Source organism: Theropithecus gelada, chromosome 17, assembly GCF_003255815.1.
Source record: "Theropithecus gelada isolate Dixy chromosome 17, Tgel_1.0, whole genome shotgun sequence".
NCBI lineage: Eukaryota > Metazoa > Chordata > Mammalia > Primates > Cercopithecidae > Theropithecus > Theropithecus gelada.
The window spans coordinates 75235077-75258385 of record NC_037685.1 but is presented as its reverse complement, the minus strand read 5'-3'; the positions used below and the strand labels follow the sequence as shown (position 1 = coordinate 75258385).

At 45.0% G+C, this 23309-nt stretch overlaps 1 protein-coding gene and 2 long non-coding RNA genes across 4 annotated transcripts; 2 read left to right on the top strand and 1 right to left on the bottom strand.

Annotated features, from left to right (window-relative positions):
• The first annotated feature begins 212 nt into the window (after window positions 1-212).
• On the top strand, window positions 213-18585 carry SMIM2 (small integral membrane protein 2). Of its 2 annotated transcripts, XM_025364557.1 has the most exons (3): window positions 213-582; window positions 796-1123; window positions 17798-18585. In XM_025364557.1, the coding sequence occupies exons 2-3, from the start codon at window positions 871-873 to the stop codon at window positions 17800-17802; spliced, it is 258 nt and encodes an 85-aa protein (XP_025220342.1). In that variant the 5' UTR covers window positions 213-582; window positions 796-870; the 3' UTR covers window positions 17803-18585. The 2 variants fall into 2 exon arrangements, with proteins under 2 accessions (XP_025220342.1, XP_025220341.1); XM_025364556.1 differs by lacking the exon at window positions 17798-18585 and having other exon boundaries at window positions 796-3161.
• On the top strand, window positions 3310-15251 carry LOC112610924. Its single transcript, XR_003116507.1, has 3 exons — window positions 3310-3699; window positions 7682-7781; window positions 15075-15251. It is a non-coding gene; the product is annotated as an uncharacterized LOC112610924 (long non-coding RNA).
• Window positions 7654-19440, bottom strand: LOC112610923. Its single transcript, XR_003116506.1, has 5 exons — window positions 19059-19440; window positions 17983-18163; window positions 14867-14939; window positions 13644-13781; window positions 7654-8080 (listed from the first exon to the last, which is right to left on the bottom strand). It is a non-coding gene; the product is annotated as an uncharacterized LOC112610923 (long non-coding RNA).
• Window positions 19441-23309: the final 3869 nt, after the last annotated feature.

The window sequence follows — 23309 nt, the reverse complement described above, 5'->3', positions numbered from 1 at the left end:
ATGCTAACAATACTTACCTACATATCCCATGCCCTCTGCCCTTGCCCATTGTAACAGCCTCACCACTTGAGTCAGTAAGAGCCCACACTTGTTCAGTACATCTTGGTGCTCACTTCAGCTGTGGGTTCGGATTTAAATATCCAGCTCAGGGGATGCCTCTTTGGTGCATGTCATAATCAGGAGAAGGATGCCTCTCTTTGGATTCTGGAACTGACTCCATTTGTAGTGAAGAGTTTGGGGAACATCAATAATGGGATGGCAGCATTCATTCATTCATTTATGCCTCTAACCAGCCTTCCCTCACATAGTGAATGAGTACTCAATACGTGCCCTGTGCTAAGCTGAGTACTGTTCAATGGTGAACAAACAAGACATGGTCTTAAGGAGGAGTTCCTATTTCAACAGAGTAGCCCAAGGAACTTCGACCACTTTTGCTACAGGTGTATTAGTTGCTGCCAAGAGTCTGCAAGTGTTCATGGGCCTCATTAAGCTCTGCCTTCCTTCTGCTTTTTGGAGTCTGGCCCTTGGTTGGCCTTGAACGAAGAATGGGGCCCTCAAAGTACCACTGTCAGCACTCTCCAGGTGAGTACTACCCTGGGAGGGGCCAGGGCATGAGGAGGGCCAGGGCGTGGGGCCCTCTGAAGGCTGTGTCATCCCAGGCTTCAGCCACAGAGGTTTTATTACGGAGGAAAGCTGAGCTGTGAGCACGTTGCTAGGCTGTGGCTATTTATTTTTATAAACGAGCCTTGTGCTTAATTTAGAAACCTGCTTTTTCTTTTTCTTTCTTCTTTCCAGCATCATCTGGCTGTCTGGCACCATCAAAGAATTGCATTTCTGACCAAGAAGAGCTTATGGGTGGATGGGGGTGGGATGGAGGCTGGGGAGAGGACTGATGCCAGCCAGCTGCCTCATGGTGTGCTGGAAACACGTGGCCATGCCATTAGCATCCTGTTGGGTTTCTGGATGAGTTTCATCTGTGACACCTACATAGTCCTCGCTTGGATCAGCAAGATAAAAGGCAGCCCTGGTGTTAGTGCCTCCTCTGATGAGCCACACACCAGAATCCAGCAGAGCAGAAGGCAATGCCACGCAGAAGAGGACCAAAGTCAGGTGCCAGAAGCAGGTGACATCTCCACTCTCAGTTCTTTGGAGGCAGCTATTTTAATAGAACCACTTTACTGCAGCTATTTTGACATGAGGATATTTTGGTATGGCTCAAAAATTCAGCCGATAAATGTTCAGCTTTTTAAAAAATAAATGATGAGTAAAACAGGCATCTTGCAGGCCATCTGTGAGCTTTGCCTCAACCTTGATCTTCACCCCATTGTCAATCTTATCTCTAGGCATCAAGGGTATAAGGATTGGGAACAGATGAAGGAAAGGACTGGTAGAGGTTCAAAATGAAAGAAATAGCAGGTCAGGACCCCAGGAGTGTTGAGGGTCTTTTAAAGTAAAACAAAACAAACAAACAAACAAACAAACAAAAAACAGGGTCAACCAAATTCAGAAATCAGGTAGAAGTCAGAGAAGGAATGAAAGATGGGAAATTGGTTATAAACCAAATACAGCGAGTCTGAATTTTGGCTTGTTTTGAGGCTGCTGTATCAAAACAGTTGTGTTGGAAGAGCTGCATGAAATTGTTGGGCAAGACATAGTCCACTCATGATTCAGATGAGCTCATTTTGCCTCTTCCATGGTCGATTTCTGACTCATAAATGTCTGTACATTTCACTTTATGGCTTGTGTGAGCCTCAGTTTCCCCACATAAAATGATGATGATGATGCCGGCCCTTCCTCTTCCCCACCTTTTGCTCTCCCTCCAAGTGACATGATAAGGAATGAGCCAGCATCTTGTAAACTGCTCCAGGCCACCTGGAGAAATGTGCTTGCGTAAATAGTCGGCATTAGTGTACGTGAGTCTTCTATGAGTAAAGAATTTCAGAGTCGGCAGCCGTCTCTGCCTGGTGATTCATGTGGGCACAATGATGCCCTTAGCTACAATGTATGGTGTGGGTGATGAATTTGTTCTTGTCATGGCAGAGGACTGAGTATTCTTTACCCAAATGCTACAGATTGAGTTTGCACGTGGGAACTAGATTAGCTCTGAAGAGAGCTGAAAGGAACCTGACATTTCTGCCTGCAATCTAGAGCTTCATTGTACAAACAACCGCAGCAGCATGTTTGTGCCCAACCATTGGCTTTCCTTTGCCAACAAAGAAAATCTTCTAAATTATTCTGCCATTCGTCAAACCTGCCAAAGTCCCTGGAGGCAGTTCTGGTATAACTGAAGGTGGAGAAAGAGAATATTCTCTCTACCAGGTTTCACTACTTCCTGTGTTGGTTGTTCACAAGGGGAGAGCTTCTGCATCACAGGATGAAGCTTCAGTGATTTAGACGTGGAATATCCTTCCAGGATTAGGGCAAGGAGGCCCCAGCCTCCAGAAGCCTGTCTTGCAGCTTCCGCGTGGCTGGGCAGCGGCCTTCCTTTGAGCCTTCAGGGTGGAAATGAAGGACATGTGTGTCTCTGCAGCACTTCCTGCTTTGGCTCATCCCTATTTTCAGAGCCAAAGCGCCATCTCCTCTGGTACAGTTAATCTTTGTTCCTGCCACTGACCCATCTATCTTTATTACTTTTCACCACGTCCTGGCCTTCGGATTTCTTAGGGATTTCTTTCTCAGGCATTGTGTTTTGATTCCCTCCTCACATTTACTTCCAAGCGCCAAGAACAACTCTGTTCCGGCAGGAGGATATTATTTGGCTTAAAAGGGAGAATGAGCAGTGGCTTCTCCCTGTCAGCATTCTTTAGGTTTACATGGGAATTCATTCTGGGAACCATTTAGAGTCTCCTTCAAGCCTCTCCCCGACTGACAAAGTTTCTGTCCCAGAGAGTTCCTTTGCTTCCATTGTTTCTAAATGGATGATGAGAACCTTTCTTTCTGAGCCTGTGTAGAAGGGCTCAACACCCTTCCCCTCGTTAGTCCCCAGAGATCTTGGCTGAGCCCACAATGAATACACGTTGGGTATTGTTACCATCGTTACAGACTTCAGCATCAACTCCAGTATGTGATGGTCCAATACACCTTGAGTCCTCTTCAAGAACTGTTAGTTTTTCCCACCTTTGAGAACCACACTCACCTTTTAGGGCAGCTCTTCCTAAGTGACTAACAAACACTCCCTGGTTGAGCTGGAGGGGACAGGTCCAGCCAACAATGGCTTCTCTGTTGACATCACTCAGGCCTTAATGACACAGACTAGGCACAACAGCTGGTGCCCTCATGGGTGCCTATTAATATTTTGGATAAGTTGTGTTGCCCCATCCACCACTCTGTACAGTGATTCTGGAATTTGCTATTTGATACGAGCAAATGAAGAGACGGAAGGGGCTGTTCACCACTGAGGCTGCAAGCAAGCCTGTCGTGCCCATCTGCAAAGAGGACTCCTTGTGTGCCTCCAAAATGGCCTTGTCCTTAACTTGATCTGCTTGGACTGATTGCAAACAGTGGCTTAGCTTCCTCTAGACCAGAGGACATTCTGTGCTCCCAAAACAGAATGCTACACATGGGAACAAGGGAAAGGGAGGCTTTGAGAGGTCAGCCAGCAAGGTCCCTGCTTCAAGCCTAAAACCAGTGTAATTAGGTGAAGATTTAGCAGGATAAGGCTTTGCGAGGAATATCACTAGCATGTCAAGGTGATCGCAGGTACGTGAATTGGCTCCTTTTGAGTCCTCCTACAACTCTTAGAGGCAAATAGGGCGGGTATTATTACTCTAGTTCTACCAAGGGAGAAACTAAGTTCTAGAAGTCAACTAAGGAAGTTATGTAACTTACTGGCAAACAGGACACAAGAAACCTCAAATTCCTGACATCTGTTCCAGTTTTTCCCATCACCCCATGTTGCCCTTCAGCAGGGCTTAAGCAAAACAGCCAATGCAAGTCCTAGCCTTTCCAGCTGGGCTGAAGTTAGAAACTGGCATGGATTTACCTTGGAGTAGCTGGGGCCTGGGAGGCTACATATACTGTTTCTACTTGCTCATATTGCAGGGCAAGGCTATATGGCTCAGCAGGGCTGAGACTATTTGGAGACTCTATTTTTACGTGGTCATGGTGAGGGGGAGTGCAAATGAGAAAAGGGTACAACAAGTTGCATTTGTGTATGTGTGAGTGTGTGTGCATGTGCATGCACATGTGCACATGTCTGGGCACACAGATGAGAAGACATTACTGTCATGATGGCTGTTGCAGGTGGATGGAACAGGTTCCCTTGCAGGTCATCTGCAGCTTCATGGACACACTGTGGCTTCTTACCCAGAGATGCTTCTGCATCTCTGCCTGATGACTCTCTCTGGCCACAGAAATTTGTTAAGCCCCTGCATGGGGAAGCCCAGAACAGCATCAGAGTTAAAGGTGCCTGGAGCAACCCTTAACCAATGAAGGATGGAGCTGGTTTAAAAAAATATATAATAAAGTCTTTTTTTTTTTTTTAACCCCCTGCCAACAGGAAAATTGACGTGTTTTTTACTGAGCCTTTGAGAGGGACTCCAGGGCAAGTAAAACCCAAGTGCTCTGTGCAGCATCCTGCTCATGAATACCCCCTTTATTGGCTAACCCACCTCTATCTATCTTGCTTCTCCAATCCCTCACTGTGTTTCTGGGGATCACATTCCCAGTAAACATTTGCATCTAGATTCCTGTTTCAGGAATCGAAACTAAGACAGTGGCCCGGTTCCTGCCTCCTGAGAGTGCCTTTATGTGGTGGGTTTTCAGCCCTGCCAGATTCCTGCTGAGTGGCAAGTATGCATTTCCATGTTGGGCGTTGCCCCCTTTCAGCCATTGGCCAGGAAGATTGTGGCTCTGGTAGAAATAATTATAGAGTTTGTCAGGTTGGAAGAATCTCATCTCCAGGAGGACCCCTCCAGTAGGCCAGCAAGGATAAGAAACAGAATGAGGATGGGTGCATGCCTGTGGTCTCAATTGGGGAGGCTGAGGTGGGAGGATCACCTGAGCCTGGGAGTTTGAGGCTGCAGCGAACTAAGATGACAACTGCACTCCAGCTTGGGTGACAGAGACCCCATCTCAAATAAACAAGAAACAGTGAATGGAATTAAAACAGTGAATGTTCATTAAAAACAATGCCAAATTGAAGCAAGCTTGGAGTTTTCTTGTTGAGCACATGGGCTCCTGAGCAGGTGCAGCCTCAGCTACTCCTCATTACCTTTCACCAGGCAAGCCACGCCTGTAAGAGCTCACTTTCACGGCGCATGTCTGGATTGACTTACTATCTAAATTTCTCTTAGTGCTGCACCAGGAGAGTCCTCTGCAGCATAGGAAGGTAGCATCAGAACTCCCTGGGGTAGGATCAGGTTTCTGGATGATGCATTCCTATCAGTTCTCCTGAGTTCCAGCAGACAGCAGATTCGACTTGCAACCAAACAGACATATGAAAGTAAATGTGCACTCCTAACATTTTGTAACCTGCCTCCCACAAAACAGAAGGCACTCTTCCCTTTGCCTTATTCCCTGCCTTGCTCTTGACATTTTTACAGCCGACTTTGCATTTCTGACACCTCCCACTTGAATTGGCTTCTGGTCTCTCCTGGCCTGAGAATCCTAGTCACGTGACCCATCCCAGTGCACACTCTCGGCTCTCTTTACGGCCAGGCCACACTCCTCCTTGCCTTGACATTTAGGGCCTGTCATTTCTTTTCCTCTTCTGCTCCAGTAAATCAGGACCAGTCAATCAACATTTACTGCCCCCTGGGTGGTGTTTAGGGAAGCTGATGCTGGGCTGAGGAGGCTTTTCTGTGTGCACGGGGGTTGAAAGCAAGCATTGCCTTTCTGCTCCCATCCTGTGGCTTAGCGACAGTGAGAATGAAACCCTGGGTAGGAGCCCAGGCTCCATGTTCAGGTGTTTTGTCTGACTTGTACAAAGCTGAGTGCTCAACCCAGACAAAGCAACAATGGCTTGCTCCTGGGTGCTGCCTTGTTTATAGGTCAGACCTGTGCCACTGGTTTAGCTCGTTCACCTCAGAAAGTCTGGTGTGGAATGGAATGATCAGCAGCCTGAAGACACAGAGGCTGTGCCAGTTCTGGCCCTCCCTGCCTCCCATACCACATGCTGGAACGTGGGTTTAATCCAGCCTAGAAGCAAAGGGGAAGCAAACCTCTTGAGTGCCTAGTGGCGGGTGTTAAGTAATGCCCTTCAAGGGCATGAATGTATGGGAGGATAAAGTCATCAGAAAGAGAGAAAGCAGAAAGCAAGGGAAGATAGGAAATGGGAGAGATCAAAATGAGAAAAGAGGAAAATGAATACACAAAGCGATCATTAGGCAGAGGAATAGCTGGCTGCCACTTACAACTCTTTGAGTGGCACTGATGCCATTTGTTATCCATCCCTGTTTCAAAGTGGAGTCAGGAGCTAGTGGATGCATGTGCTCTCTCCAGAGAAGACACACAGCTCAGATTTTCAAACCATGTTGCCTCCCATGGTTCCCTATATTAGAATTCAGCACAACTCTACTTGCTCAACTGTGAGAGGTCTTAACCAAAGGGTTTGAAGATGCTTTATAAAAAATAAATAACCTCTGCAAAGGTAAGATGACATGTTTTTCCTCCTGTTCACCACAAGACTTGAATACACACTATCAGCACAACCCCCAAAGGTAATTTTAAGATGCAGGTTTAGAAGATTCTTTCCAAAAGAGACCATGACAGGTAGGCTGATCATAATATCTGGCACATAGTAGGTGTTCAATAAATGTCTGAAATTGAGTTAGTGAATGATTGAATATGAGAGACAGATTAAGAAGAATATTTTAACAAGAAGATACTTGAGTAGTTAACACTGATATTTTTTCAGAACATCTGATTGTTTCTGTTCTGGGCCTCATGGATTTAAGGATGAGTGAGCTTTCTAAGTGCACATTCACTGGCTGGCCTGAGATCACACATACATGCTCCAGGGTGCTAAGTGCAAGGAAGATTTGGACAATGCACAGTAATGGCAGAGGTTGAACCTGGCCAGGAGATTCTGGAGAGGTCTCTAGAAAAGCAGGTTCCAAAGCTGCTGAGGTCTCACCAAGCAGACCAGGCCCTGGAAGACAAACATAAAGATAGCAAAGGTATGAAACAGCCTATTGTGTCAGAGAGGTGCAATAGAATGGCTTGGTCAAATCAGAGAAGAGTGTGTGTGTGTGGGTGAGTGTTGGAGGGTGGGGCAACCACTGACCTTTTTGGTCACCATAGGTTTTTCAGTGCCTTCTATGTGACCAAACACTGGCATTCGTAGGTTCACTTATTTAGCTCCTCCAGGGAAGCTGAAATCCCATGTATAAGCTATTGCCTTGTCATCTGGGAGGGTGTGTGTATACCCATGTCTCCCTAAGGACTCATGGTTTATGGTAGAGGAGAATGATCTTTTATTGTCAAATCGCCTCATGGTGTTTATCTGGTTTCTAGTCTGTATTTCACTCTGCTGTGAACTACCTTGGGGCAAAACCTTCCTGCTTTTTGAGCACAGTGAGCACAAAAGAGTTTTACTGAACGGATGGATGCATGGGTAGACAATGGCCGGACAAGACAGGTGGCTGTTCAGAATCCTATGAAAGCCCTTAAGTTCTGCTGTTCTCTCCTAAGACAGGAAAATTCATTTTTTTAATCATGAGCGCTCTTTGTTTATTACTAGCATTGCAAGTTCTCCCCCGAGGCGCAGAGCCCAGAAGAAATCATCATGGAATGAAAAGAGTCAAGGTTGGAGCCCCCAGAGAACTTAGCAAGAATGCCAAGTAAGGGCTGTATAGGAGGGTGGCCAGCACAGGCCTTGAGGCCTGGGAGGAAGGGGAAGGGCTTGGAGGCTTTGCAGACCCTCAGACTCTTGGGCCCCCAGCAGTACCCGCAGACACAAGTCCCAGTGCTGGAATATTGTGCACACATCTGCTGCAGAATACCCTGGGAGCCAAAGGATTTGATGAAGCTCAAATCAGAGTAGATAGAAGGCAATTATGTTTTTGCATCCTCGGCTCCTGCCACCCTGCAGCTCCCTGGGGATGCACTTGTGGCATTTGGGTGTTTTTCTCACAAAGGCCTGGAGAGAGAAAAATAGCCACTCACCATCTAATAAATTATCCATCATGTGACCACTTCTGCCGGCCTTGTTCTGACACTTCTCCCCTTCTGATTGTAGACAATAATTACCCTCTAATTGCTAAGATAATCTTGCTTATGGAGCTACAGCAGCAATGAAAAGCTGTCATTTGTTATGGCTCGTCCTGAATGTTGATTTAAGCAGAATTACACCTCAGTTCAATCTGAAGAGCAACCCCCACTCAAATGAGGCACGGTCTTTGGAAACCTGGAACTGGGCGCCACAGCATGTTTCTAGCTTCTATCCTGGCCTAAGGGCTATACCTGACTTGAGAGAGGTCACTCATCAGCCCCTCCACAAACAGGGCCCTGCAGTGGGATGGATCCCTTTGTGTCTGAGGGCCACCCACCCGCAGTGGATAGAGAATGACTGCAGGAGGGCAGAGGGTGCACCTAATGCCCCCAACCAACAAGTGGATTTCCCTGCAATTCACATCGGCCTTTGACCCTGTGCCATTATCTCTTTTCTCAAAGCACATAACTGAATGGCAGAAAAATATCACAAATCATTAACGTGATCAGTGTTTATTGGACACCCCATATTCACATTGCTTGGTGCTGGATGCGTACAGCCTGTGAAGCTTATTTTCCTGCAACATGAGCACAGAGTCTGTGTGGAAGGCACAAGGCACATATGGAAATCTGCGGCCGTAGCATCGGACACGCTAACGAGCATCAATTTTCAGATGGGGTAAAAGGGAGGAAGAGCTTGAGAGAAATGCCTGAGTGTGAGCTGCAGGGCAGGCTTGGCAATATAGGTCACTTGGTTGAATACTTCATTTATCTAATTCTATTTATTGAGGACCCACTAAGTGACAAGTATGGAACAAGGCACCAAGAATTTTAAAAATAATGGACCATTGCCCAGAGATTTGGAAGAACTCACATTCTGCTGAGAATTGAAGTGTGAATATACTATATAAATAATTGGAATACAATATCCATGGAGAGTAGGGAGTATTAGGAAAGCATCAAAGAAAGGCTGATGGATTCAGCCAGAGGGGATGGGAGCTAGCTTTGAATTAGGCCTGGAAAGGTTGGTGAACTTTTGAAAGGTTGGCTGCAGGCATTTTTGGCCTGGAAGCTGGAAGGGCATGGAGTAGTTAAAGTAATGTGAAGTAGTTCTGTGCGACCAAAGGGCATCTGGGGCAAGGCGTAGTGAGGGGATGCAGCTGGAGAGAGGCTGAGAATAGCTAGTTCTGAGAGCTTTTGAGTGTCCTGTGAAGGATGTGGGCTTTACATAACCGGCTCTAGGTAGACAGAGGACGTACGCAGCCTCACTCTGGCCAGTGTGGAGGGGACTGGATGGAAGGAGGGAAGGCCAGGGCTAGTGGGCAACATTACTGGAGTTGCAGGAAAACCTTTCAGAGATGCATGGGAGATGGAGTTCATTCGGCTCTTATGTTGTTTTTCTCTCTTCAATGCCTTTCGGGTACCCCTACACACAGTTGTCTTATAATTCTCCTAATTTTCTTATTCTGGAAGCCTTTCCATATATTTCTCTTGGGCTCTGAGTTCTGTTCTCTATTTCTGTAATGTTAGGCTGCATGATCAGTTTTGTCTTTGGTTGGGGATGAGACACACCAGGGTGCACACTCAAGTTAGTGGAAGTTTCCTACCACAGGCTGGACTCAATCTGAAGTCCCTTTTTATGGTCGAAACAACTCTTTTCAAGTTGGTAGATCCTCACCTGAGCATAAGTTATTTGCTTAAGGATCTGGACCCCTTTCTACATACTCCATCAGGGGTGTTAATCATTCAGGGGTCAAAGGTCAGCTGGCCTATAAACACAAATTTACTGGACACCTGCTGTTTACACATCACACTGCTATTCCAGGTTGTGTTCAAGAAAGAGTCTAGACTCTGAGTCTCTGCAAAAGTCCTTTTAATCCCTTCCACTGCCAACAATGCTTGCTGCTGGCTTGGGACAGCCTGCCTATGTGCTGTTGCAAAATGAATCTCTCTTAAAACACTCACAAAACCTGACACATGTCAGTCAGTTGGACTCCCAGCACCTGCCAATGGACACAGAAACAAGAGAAGGGCTGGTTTCTGGACTGCCTTCCAGATAATAAATCTAGCCATATGGAGGAAGCAGCCTCTCCTTTGGAGATGGTAAATCAATTTTCCTAAAAACAAACAAATCTGCATTTCTCTGAGCCTGTTTTTCCCATTTCCCAAAGTTAACATATTCTGGATAATAAAACAAAAGGAAAATACTAGGTTGATACAGCACCTCCTATGTATGTGATTATCTGTAAAACATCATACTGGGTACTATAGGCTCATAAAGAAACCAAGGCTTGGCCTCTGACCTCATGGACCTTATATTCTACTTGGAGATGTACAGAGCTGGATTAATACATTTAGGGGCTCCAACCTGAAATGATTATAGTCCTTCCCACCCATATACAGATACTTAAAAAAAAAACCTAGAATTCATGTGTAAGCAAAATTTCTGCATGTTCTTATTATAAAACTCTGGTTAAGTTAATTGAATTGACGATAAGCTTTTCTCGTGCTCTGGTATCCTTGTTTTGTTGGTGTTCTAAGCATGGGCTTCATCTACGTACTAGTAACCTGGATGGGCCATAACTATGCACATCAGAAGCTGTAAAACTGTATATACCAGACAATATTACAAGAAGAAAAGTACATGGTGAGTCCCTGTGTCATTCAGGGTTCTCCAGAAAAACAGAACCAAGAGGAGAGGGGTGTGTGTGTGTGTGTGTGTGTGTGTGTGTGCGTGTGCGTGTGTGTGTTGAGAAAGAGGGAGAGAGAGTTTTATTTCAAGGAATTCACTTAAGTGATTGTGGGGGTGGCTTGAAAGTCTAAAATTTGTAGTGATGGATAGCAGGCTGGAAACTCAGGCAGAGGTGAAGGTACATTCCACAGGCAGGATTTCTTCTTCCCCAGGGAAACCTCAGTTCTGTTCCTAAGGCTTTCACTGACTTAATGAGGTCCACCCATACTAGTGACAATAATCTCCTTCACTTAAAGTCAAGTGATTGTAGATGTTAATCATATCTACAAAATATTGCCATAGCAACACCTAGATAAGTGTTTGATTGAGTAACTGGCTACAGCCTAGCCAAGATGACACATAAAACAGACCGTCACAGTCCCCAGTAAAGGTGTAGCCATGAGCACTGTGGATGGTCAGAGATGGGAATCTGAGGATGTGATAGCTGGAAGGGAATTTAGAGATCACCAAATTTAATCTTCATGCACAGGGAAAGTGCCTGCCGTGCTTGGTTTGTATGAAGTATTGAAAACAGGTTTTCCCAATCCAGTAGCATGTTTTACGTGAGGGATTCAAGTGGACTTTCACAGAGGCACGGGGTCTGGATTCTTTCTTGATCAGGGCATGGTGAATCAGAATGTACATAGCAGATGTCCAAATAATATTTTTTAATTAGATCACATTGGATCTAGGCCTGAGGCTTAGTCCTATCCTTTGAGGACAGGATTCAAGACTATCGTTTCACTGATATATATCCCTAGGGCCTAGCCTAGTCTTGGTACGTAATAGGTGCTCAAAAGCATTGGTGGAATTCATTAATAGAATGAATGCATGGAATTCAGGCCAGTTGGATGTGCACTATCCTGATTCTATCATAGGAATGTAGACAGAGAAAGGAATTATTTTAAGCATGAATCTGAGTTTCCTCATCTGTCGGATGGAAATGCTAATATATTACCTTTCTAACAGGTGTATCCAAAGGAGTATCTAAGCAAATACATCTAATTATCACAGCGCTTGGCATATAGTAGATGCTCAATAATCAGTAGTGATTACTATGACAATATTTCTTTTTTTTTTAAACTCTTTTTTTTTCATTATGCTTTAAGTTCTGGGGTACATGTGCAGAATGCAGTTTTGTTACATACTTATGCACATGCCATGATGGTTTGCTGCACCCATCAACCTGTCACCTACATTAGGTATTTCTCCTAATGTTATCCCTCCCCTAGCCCCCCACCCCCCAACAGGCCCCAGTGTGTGATGTTCCCCTCCCTATGTCCATGTGTTCTCATTGTTCAACTCCCACTTATGGGTAAGAACATGCGGTGTTTGTTTTTTTTTTTGTTCTTGTGATAGTTTGCTGAAAATGATGGTTTCCAGCTTCATCCATGTCCCTGAAAAGGACATGAACTCCTCCTCCTTTATGGCTGCATAGTATTCCATGGTGTATCTGTGCCACATTTTCTTTATTCAGTCTATTATTGATGGACATTCGGGTTGGTTCCAAGTCTTTGCTATTGTGAATAGTGCTGCAATAAACATACGTGTGCATGTCTTTATAGTAGAATGATTTATAATCCTTTGAGTATATGCCCAGTAATGGGACTGCTGGGTCAAATGGCATTTCCAGTTCTAGATCCTTAAGGAATCGCCACACTGTCTTCCACAATGGTTGAACTACTTTACACTCCCACCCACAGTGTAAAAGCGTTCCTATTTCTCCACATCCTCTCCAGCATCTGTTGTGTACTGACTTTTTGAGGATCGCCATTCTAACTGACGTGAGATGGTATCTCACTGTGGTTTTGATTTGTATTTCTCTAATGACCAGTGATGATGAGCATTTTTTCATATGTCTGTTGGCTGCATAAATGTCTTTTTTTGAGAAGTGACTATAACAATATTTCACACAATACAACTCTTGTAGATGCTGGAGGTGCCATGCTCGGAGCACCTTTACCAGCCATGCACCCATCCTCCAGCTCTGGATACTGTCAACAGCTCACAGCTGCCCACTTTTCCAGAGAATTGCTCTCTACTGAAATAAGAGATGTGTTCACTAGGAGGTTATGGGTTCCTGTCCCCAGGGGGATAGCCCACAGCCAATGACTGATCCACACAGAAAGACAAAGGGTTGGCCAACCCCATAGCTCAAGGTGATCAGGCTACAGCCAGTCTCCAGCTGAGCTCTCCTCTAGCTTTTCTCCCTGCCTATTATGCTCCTCTCACTCCCTTTCTCCTGAGAGCATGACCTCAGTAAATCACTTGACCAAGAGTCCTTGTCTTAGACTCTGCTTCTAGGGAACCTAACAAGACACTGTTACTTGGAGACAGCCGCCAACTTTTTGCCTGTGCAATAATGCCATTTTCTGGTTGTGATTCTGATATTCAGACCCCTGAGTGAGTCTCTGCCACGAAATGTTCTTAGCTAGAAGAAGAACATGGCCTTGCAACTGCAGCTGGCAGCTGGCACTTGGCTCATCCACAGCTAACCTCCTCAATCAGCGAGGCTGGTGTACTCATCTTCTTTGTGTTACATTTTGCCTAATTCTGCCTGCCCGAGTCAATTCAATCAGCCTAGCTTGTTCCGTAAACCAAATAATCACAAGTTCAACCACCAAGGCTTGAATTTCAGGGAAAACATTCACTCACTCACTCATTCATTCATTCCTCCAACAGTTATGGAGTGTTGTCCACAAAGCCACGTACTGAAGATGTAGCTACTAACATAGATAAGACATGCCCTCTGGGAACTCACAGTCTGGAGGGAGAAATGGACAAATAAATAGGCAACTGCAAAGGCGTCTGTGATCCATTCTGTAATATGATGCTATGAGAACACAGAGGAGATGAGCCAGGATGGAGGTCAAATGGATTGGTCTTCATTGCGGTTGACCTAAACAGAAATAAATAGAATAGATATCCCTTAGCACACTGCAAACCAAAGTGGTTACGTCAAAGAAGAAGGTGTCACATGTACAAAGATGTGTAGTTTTAAGCACAAAGAATGGTTGCCTAGTGATGGACAGAATAAAGAGATATAAATGCAAAAGGACTCTGCCTTCTGTGTTATTACTGCTGTAGCTTTTCTCCCACTCACTCACTCACTTCCTGGGACTCAAAGAAAGTGCAGCTGAATTAGATGGTTTTTAGCTGGGGAATGGCTAGATCAGTGGAAATCACAACTGAGTTCTCCCACTGCCTTTCTATCCAACAGCACTGTGGATCACCCGCAGACAAGGTCAGGATGCAGTGGTCTCACTGCACGGCTGCCTTATTATTGCTTATTCCTCCTGTGCCATTCATCAATCTACTCTGGCAAGACATGCAGAGGTTATAGCCTAATTATGAGGTTAGGAATGTTAATTGTTCTATGTTGACATTAGTGTAGCTGGTGCTAATGCGAAACTAATTACTACTCTGTGCCTTTACGGCCATTTTCATTGCCCTCTTGTGGTTTTGTAGTTATTTGGCTATAGATGGTAATGACTTAATATGTGGCTGCTGTTATTGCTTTGACTGTACAATTGGGAGAGTAAGAAAAGAGGAAGTGTTTTGGAGAAGTCGGAGCCTTTTAAATACTTTTACTTTTCTTAAGGTTTTTTTTTTTTTCTTTGCAAGGGGTTTCCTTGGGCAGTAAGAATGTGAAATTCTAAAAATACCAATGTTTTGGTGTTTCAAGGACCCCAAGATCTTACTCATAAGTCAGCTGTTGTTGATCATGTGCTGGGCTCTGAAAGATGAGGAGTGCTCCCGGTCTCTCTGAATGCCACCTCCCACCCACTTTCCTGAGCTGTAGGCCCAGAGGTCAATCTAGACCTCTCCATGTCACTTATTCTCCAGTGCCCCACGTCCAGTCACTCTCGAAGCCCATTGATTGTATCCTGAGCATCTCCCTTCTGTTGCCTCTTCTCTGGTGCTGATCACGGCTCTGCTTATCTATCTTTTCCTTGGACCACTGATTGGCAACCACCAACTTACCAGTCTCTGCGCCTCTATTTTCAGACTCTATTTTTGGTTCCTGGTATAAAATCCTCCAATGGCTCTTCTTTGACTACAAAATAAAATACAAACTCCTTTTCAAGACACTTCAAGAGCTAACCCTTGCCCACCTTTTTAACTTCTTCTTCCACATTTCCTTCTCGTTTCCAATAGCCCCATGTAGCACTCATTATTTGTTCTTCTCCAGGTACATCATGCTATCTCCTCCCGCCTCCATGCTGGCGCATATGCCACCCTTCCTCCCTGGAATGCCCTCATCTTCCAGAGGCTGCTCCATTTCAGAGCCTTCCCTGATTCATCCAGGCAAATTAACAGATAATAACTGTTTTATCTACTAAATATTAAACTCCCTCAAGGCAGGGTCTATATTTGCCTTATTTACCACTGTGGTCACAAGCCTGTTATATCACCTGGCCTATGGAGAGTACACACTAAATATTCAACATAAGGAACTGAAAAAGTCTTTATTATGGTTTGGATATAGTTTATTTGTTCCCACCAAACTCATGTTGAACTTTGACCCCCATTGTGGTGGTGGTGGGAGGTGGGGCCTAATGGGAGGTGTTTGGGTCACGGGGGCAGATCCCTCATGAATGGCTTGTCATGGTTCTCACCAAGTGACTGAGTTCCTGCTCTGGGGAGGCTAGACTAGTTCTTGTGAGAGTGGATTTATTTCCAAAAGAGTGCATTGGTATAAAACCCAGAGTCCCTTAGGTTTTGCCTCTCTTCACAAGTATTCGCTACCCCTGTGATCTTCTCTGCCATGTTTTTTAACCCAGCGCGTGGTTCTCACCAGATGCTGAGCAGATGTTGGCACCATGCTTCTCGTACTTCCCAGACTGCAGAGCTGTGAGCTAAATAAACCTCTTTTCTTTATGAATTACCTAGGCTTAGGTATTCTATTATAGCAGCATTGAACAGACTTAGGAAAGTCCTCAAGGCAAGACATACTTTTGATATCTACTTAGACACACAGATTAAAAGGTTACATAACCACATCTCTTTCTAGAGATAGGTTGCAAATGAATGTTTTCGTGCATAACATTTCAAGTAATACATTGAAACCTCATCAATTCAGACTAATGGGAGCAGGAAAGAAAAAAGTTCTTTTAAATTTGTGGTATATTTCAATTTCAGGCTTTTTACCTCAGGCCAGTTTATTTCAATATCTACCAAGCACCTACCATGTGCTAGGTATGGTCCTGGACACAACACTGGCTATATGAACATAAATATGACACGGTTCCTGACTTGGAGATGCCTAAAGCCCTTTGATAAATGCCTTTCTGTAGACTTAATACACCTATATTCACTCTAAATATAACTTGTTTCTTTAAATCATATGGTCATCTCTGCCTGGTTTTGTCTGGAACTTTCCTTCCTGCCTTGCCTATTTGGCTAATTATTACTTGCCTTTCCCACATCAAAACCTTCTCTGGCTAAGACCACACCTCTCCTTCTCTTCCTCCTTTCCCTCCCCAGAATCATTCTCTCTGTTCCTCTTCTGTTTCCCCAGGGCCTTCCCTGTAGTCCTGTCCACTGCACCATCCTCACTCCTTTCCCGCTATTCTGTGTGTTCCTTCAGGGCAGTGACCATCATTTTATTCTGTCTTTCTAGCACAGTGGCTGACACATGGGAGATGCTTAATGATTTTTGATATTGGTACAATGAATGAATAAATAAATGAAGCTAGAATTTTTAACTGGAGATCCTGCAAGCCTCTTTTTAATGAATTGTTTTGTAATTGGGAACACTCACTCTTAGAGACCTAGGTCCCCAAAGTTCCTCAGTTTTCTCCCCTAGTCAACTAAGTTAACATCTCTTAGAGTATCTTATTACCTCAGGATTTTATCAGATTCAGCCATAGGAAATTGCTATGTTTTGTGCATCAAAAACAGCTGAATATCAGCACATCATTCAGATGGTTCAAACTAATACTTAACAAATCTGCTCAATACTAATGGTGCCAAGGTAAACATCAAAGTGTCCATATTCAAATGTTCTAGGTTCCAAATGAGAAGACTGGTTTCCTTACCTCATTCTGGGTCTCCCTGGCTTATGTTTCCAAAGCTATTCAGAATGATCTGCTAAGCCTGTTGCTTCTTTCCACTTTCCTGACTGGGTCCACAAATGCTTAGAGAGCTGTGCAGAAATCATCCTTTTTAGAGTCACTTATGAAAGGTTAGCACTTACAGCCAGTTAGCAAAAGCCCAGTACAAAGCAAATGTATAATAATTGTCTTTGTATACCAAGTGGCACAATAACTGTTATTCATGCCATAGAGAGAATATCCAGTTGTTGGATGGAAGGGCTTGGGAGATGGTAGTTTGGTGAGGTCCCAATCTTTCTGGAAAGACAGTCACATTGCTTGTCCTTGGGACTTTAACTCTGCAGCCCTGCTCTTGTCCTATGTGGCCAACCTTCCCCACACCTCACCCCAGGACCAAGCTTTTGTGAGCTTCACAGCCTTTGCTCCATTTCCAAAGCAAGTGGTGCCACTGACTCTCAGCCTCTTGCCTCATTTCCTGTCTATGTCACTTTCACCTCTTAAATCTCACAACCAATATTTCTCCACAGGAATCACCCTAGACTTCTCTCCTTCATGGAGCCTGCATTTTCTCTGGTCACTCAAAATACCATTTCAGGATGTGTTGACAGATCACTTGGGACCCAACCCCCAGCACTACTTTTACTTGGCTGATGTTGTCCGGTGCCCCTCTCTGTTCTTTACCAGCCCCAGAGACAATGATTGACAGCTATCTGATCCAAAGGGGCAGGAAAAGGGATGAGAACATAGGCCTGCCTCCCAAAGGATCTTTCTTTTGCCATCGGTCAGGTTCAAATGTCATATAACATTGGTCAAAACTCAGCCTCCACTCACCTCCCTCCTCACACCCCATATTCCCCAGGCTGACCTGGAAAGGTGGAGGAAAAGAAGGCAGAAGGGAGAGGCGAAGCCCAAGCACCTGAGTATTTTTCTCAGGCAAGACTCAGGACTGCTCTGGACATTCAGAAGCTGAGTGTCCAAGTGTGCTGTGTAGTTCAAGGCCACCACCACTGCAGAGGCCAAGGACACCTTAGTGGGAACTCTAACCTGGCTCCCAGGGAGAGCTGCTTCCAGATTTGCCCTGTAGGCAAATTCACTCTTTTCACCCTCTAAACAAATAAGTCCTTGCTCCCATTTCCCATGATTTAGTCTTCAGTTTAAGTCTTTGGTCTCCTCTGGTCTATCAGCTCCCATCTCTCTCCCAGTCTTTTTCTTTATTCTGTGACAGCTGTTGAATAAGGCACACAGGGTTTGTAGTCACTGTACTGTTCCTTGTGATTGTGAGGTAACAGGCTAATATTATCACTTTCTCAGAAAGTCTTCAAAATTATCATGTGGAGGTGATGCATTCATCTGCTGAGAGGTGTCTGTGTGGTCAGATAAGATGATGGCTACATTCCATTCCAATCCTGTCATTCAATCGTTCTTCCTTAGTGGGCAGCTCCAGGGAGCCACCAAGGGACGTGATAGTCCAAAGCATTCAGCTAAAACGGAATTCCAAACATGGTACCCACAACTTGGGTTTCTAATCTTCCATTTGTACATCTGCATGTAGTCTGTCTCTGATTTAGGGTTTAGGTTCCTCTGTATTTTTCTTTTTTTCTTCTCCTGCCCTTTGAGAGTTTAATAAAAGTCAGAGGCATCTTGTAAATGGTGTCTCAAGAATCATTATCAAAGACACCTCTTGCACAATAATATACAGTACAAACACTAATGTGTGTGGCTTTATCAGCTAGATTGCATGAACGTAAAACAGCTCCCACACTTTTTAGCTGGAAAGGTATTTAACGTCTCCGTGCCTCAGTTTATTTGCCTGTAAAATAGGAATTATAATAGGATGTACCATAGTGTTCACCGTGAAGATTAAGTGACTTAATGTATACAAGCACTTACAACAGTCTTTGGCAAATAGATGACAACATATATATTATCCGTAATAATATGGTGGAAATATTTATTCTCTCTCTTAAGAGTGTTTCTCTGCAGTTTAGAACTCAGGGATCCCCTTGAAGATGCCCCCGGATCTCCCGAAGTCTCTGGGCCTCTGAGAACCGCTAGTTTAGCAGAAAGAGTCCCAGACAAGAGGTCAGAAGACCTGGGAATGTTCACAGCCCCACATACACCACTAAGAGCCGACCACGGGCCAGTCCTCTTACTAGATTTTTCTGTCAGTTTACGAATTCTTCACCAGTTATGCAAGGTGGCTATCTTTTCCCCATTTCACAGACAAAATTAACTCAGAGGTGTTTAATGACGTAGTTAATGCTAGAAGCAGAAAACACGGGTCTGTCTGGAGCCACTATTAAGATCCCCCTTTAAAATCCCGCCACATGACTCTGAGAGTCAATCTCTCTTATTTCTGTCGGCGTCAAACAGGAATATCACCACCCTGCCCACCTCGCAGGGTGAGATTCCAACTAGAAAGTGTTTATGCAAGTCCGCCGTGGGTCGCGAAACGGCTGCTGGCGTTGGAACAGAGATGCCAAACACAGTCAACGTCAAGGAGAAGCGAGGCAGCGGGAGCCGAGCCGAGCCGAGATTTGGGATCCCTCCTCCAGGCCCGAGGCCGAGGTCGGGCGCGCGGCTGAGTGGCAGGTGCGTTAGCCAATAGAGCTGCAGGAGGTGGCGGGGGCGGGGCTGCCCTTTGGCCGCGCTCGGCCTTGTGGGAGAGCTAGCGGCCGCAGGCTTGTGTACGCCGGTCTCGGCGCTGCGGATGGTCCAGAGCCGCGGCCTGTGGGGTGTTGTCTAATCTCAGAGCGCTGAGGGCGGGCACCGGGAATCCTGGCGTTAGGCCAAGGGGCCTGGCGAAAGCCCGTTAACGAGAACTGCAGGCTGTTGGTGAAGTCACGACGTAGTGCCAGTGGCCTCGTCCCCCTCTAGGCGCAAGGGATCCTCACAGGCTGTGGAATCCGGGCGTCGGGACCCGCGGGGACCTGGGCCTTCTGCTTCCGCTCTCATTCCTGAATGTTAAAGGGGCAGGGCCGGACTGGGAACAAGGGAAGGCTGGAGAAATAGGAGGGCCGGATTTTCCTCCCGATAACAGACATTTGCAGGCCTCCTAGAAGGAAAAGTCTAGAAACCGTGATATAGGGGAAAGAACGATGTGGCGGTTCCCATGTCTTGATGGGATCCCCTTTGCCCTTGAGACACCGTCGTCTCTCACCTGCTTTATCGTCGTGATCTTCTGACTGGATTGCTGCCAAATGCTGCTGATCACCACATCCCCCAACTTAAATACCTTTCCATAGTTTCCCGTTGCCCTCAAGACAAAGGCCTGACACTGAACTGAACTCTCCAGGCAGTGGAGGTTCTGGCTTCCTGATGACGGTTCCAGCCCCATTTCTGACCATTCCCCCATTCTGACCTTTCCCCCAGTCAGGGGTTTATGAGATTAATAAATGGATGAACAAGTTATTTCTAGAAATATCAGCAATATTATCAGAGTAAAAGGAACCATTATAATCTGACGATTAAAAGCTATTGTGCTCAGGTATCACTTCAGATGGGGAAGTCAGCTGTCGTGGAATCCAGGGAACCTGAAGTCTTACATTTGCTTAGCTACTAGATTTTTCGCATAATCTGCCACATGTTGCATCCAGCCTCTGTTCCTTCATTTATAAAATAGGGCCAGTGAAGGAATGTTTTCTATACTCATATCTTTACCTTTATAAGCTACTTCAAAGATAAATCCAACAGAACAGGGAGAAGCACTTTACACAAAGTATTACTAATACATAAGAAGATACACGCCATGATACACACCATGAATTACTTTTAAAATCCTTTTCTGGGACACATAGAACTTGCACTTTATATATCCTGTAAGACAGTGGTTCCCAACCTTTTTGACACCAGGGACTGGTTTTGTGGAAGACAGTTTTTCCCACAGACCAGGGTGGAGGTGGGGAGAACGCTTTTGGGATGATTCAAGCACATTATATTTATTATGCACTTTATTATTACATTGCAATATATAGTGAAATAATTATACAGTGCACCATAATGAAGAATCAGTGGGAGCCCTGAGCTTGTTTTCCTGCAGCTACACGGTCCCAACTTGGGGTGATGGGAGGCAGTGAGAGATCATCAGGCATTATATTCTAAAGAGCGTCCAACCTAGATCCCTGGCAGGTGCAGTTCACGACAGGGTTTGCATTCCTATGAGCGTCTAACGCTGCTGCCGATCTGTTGGGAGGCAGAGCTCAGGCGGCAATGCAAGCAACGGGGAGCGGCTGTAAATACAGATGAAGCTTCACTTGCTTGCCTGCTGCTCACCTCCTGTTGTTCGGCTCAGTTCCTAATAGGCCATGGACTGGTACCCATAGGTGGCCTGAGGATTGGGATCCCCTGATATATGATATCCGAGGTTTATCTTTATATCAGGCATGCATTTAAAACACCCCACAGGTTTCTTTTCTTATGGCTGCATTTGAGGAGCAGCCTGGTTTATAAGCCTTGTCTACTTCTGCTCACCACCTGTCCTTAATAGAGGGAGCCACGGGGGCCTAGAGAGAAGATGTAGAAGAAGATATCAGCTAAGGAACCCAGCTTGCATGAGGTAAAGATGGCTTTGACTTGAAACTTTCAGAATTAATGGCCACAGGCCTGGCGCGGTGGCTCAAGCCTGTAATCCCAGCACTTTGGGAGGCCGAGACGGGTGGATCACGAGGTCAGGAGATCGAGACCATCCTGGCTAACCCGGTGAAACCCCGTCTCTACTAATAATACAAAAATTAGCTGGGTGTGGTGGCACGTGCCTGTAATCCCAGCTACTCGGGAGGCTGAGGCAGGAGAATCGTTTGAACCTGGGAGTCAGACGTTGCAGCGAGCCAAGATTGTGCCACGTACTCCAGCCTGGCGACAGAGCGAGACTGTCTTAAAAAAAAAAAAAAAGAAAAGGAAAGAAAAGGCAAATCTGAAATGCCTTCTTTCATCTTGCCCCTAAACCTAATACCTCCCCCAGAATCCCAACTTGAAGAGATTTCTCTGGAGACTGAGAGGTATTTTTACTTTATAAGGATTACCAGGGCAGTAAAAGCTCGGGCAGGACACATACATGTTATGAAGTCCATCTGCCTGTCTAAGAAGAGCTGCATTGAAACCACCTCAACTTGTGATTCCAGTTTCCTTTTGCATTATGGATATGCTGATGAGCTGCCTCAAACTTAGAGATGATATGAACATGATGGCACTCTCTGGGAAAAGGCCTAGAAATTTAAAGTTTGATAATACGGTATTGTGTGTGTTACTCTGTAACTGAGTTTTTTTTTTTTTTTTTGCCACTTAATCTATGTGGATATCTTTCTAGGTTCATGCATATAGATTTAACTCATTCTTTTTTATAGCTGCATGATATTGCATGATAGATATTTCCCATGCTTTCTTCAGACATTTCTTATTGCTAGAAATGCAGATTGTTTCCTACCAGATTTTTTTTTAACTATGGGGTATCATGTTGTAATAAACACGCTTGGACATATTATACTATGTACTAGGTCATGCTTTTCTTTTCTCTTAGGATGGAATCACCAAAAAGTGTAATCGTTAGGTCACTAGGTGTGTACATTGGTAATTTTAGACAATATTGCCAGAGAGATTGAAACAATTCACTACTGCTTTCCTCCAGCTTCTCCTGGGCATGCCACGTACACTGTGGGAAGATGGAAGGCTGACCTAGAACACCTTCAAGTGGATGCTACAGTGAGTATGACAAGACTATGATTCCTGGTTTCTGAAGTGTTTTGGATTTTATGGGTCAGCTAAAACCTCATTTAATAACATGCTGTCTGCCCTTTGCTTAACATAACTGTATCCATGATGTGGCTGAATTAACCACCTACCACTGCACAGCCATAAGTATCAATCCACCCTTTTTCCCTAGTTCTAATTTTGTATGATAACCTGCTTGAGGGAGAGAGGGAGTGGGCGGGAGTAGACGCTGAAAAACTGCAGGGGTAGGAAAAGGAACTGTGGGAGGGGAATTCATGTACACTGAACCCAAAGACCCTAGGAGGGATGACAGGCAGCAGGATAGAATCTATTTCCTTATTTTCATGTTCTCTCTCTGCTCAGAGACATTTTCAGCATAATAGCTGTTGACTTCTGTAACACCCTTCTGTAATCTTTTGTGAATCCAATAGACTCTGTGTTGTCACACTTCATCAGCTGTGTTATAATTCCCAATAACTAGCACACAACTGATGTCCTATCCCTGAAAAGCTGGCCCAAAATAAATGGCTTCTGGGGGCTTAATGATAAATCAGAGGCGTTCTGAATGGATTCTGAAAGTATTCTAAGTCAGGACAAATCCTCGCTGGAATCCAATTTGGCTGTTTCATTACCAGTTCTATCTCCCGCATGCAAAAAAAAAATGA

What these genes read in the sequence shown, in the direction of transcription:
- SMIM2 (XM_025364556.1), top strand. Translation starts at nt 871, where the DNA reads ATGGAGGCTGGGGAGAGGACTGATGCCAGCCAGCTGCCTCATGGTGTG.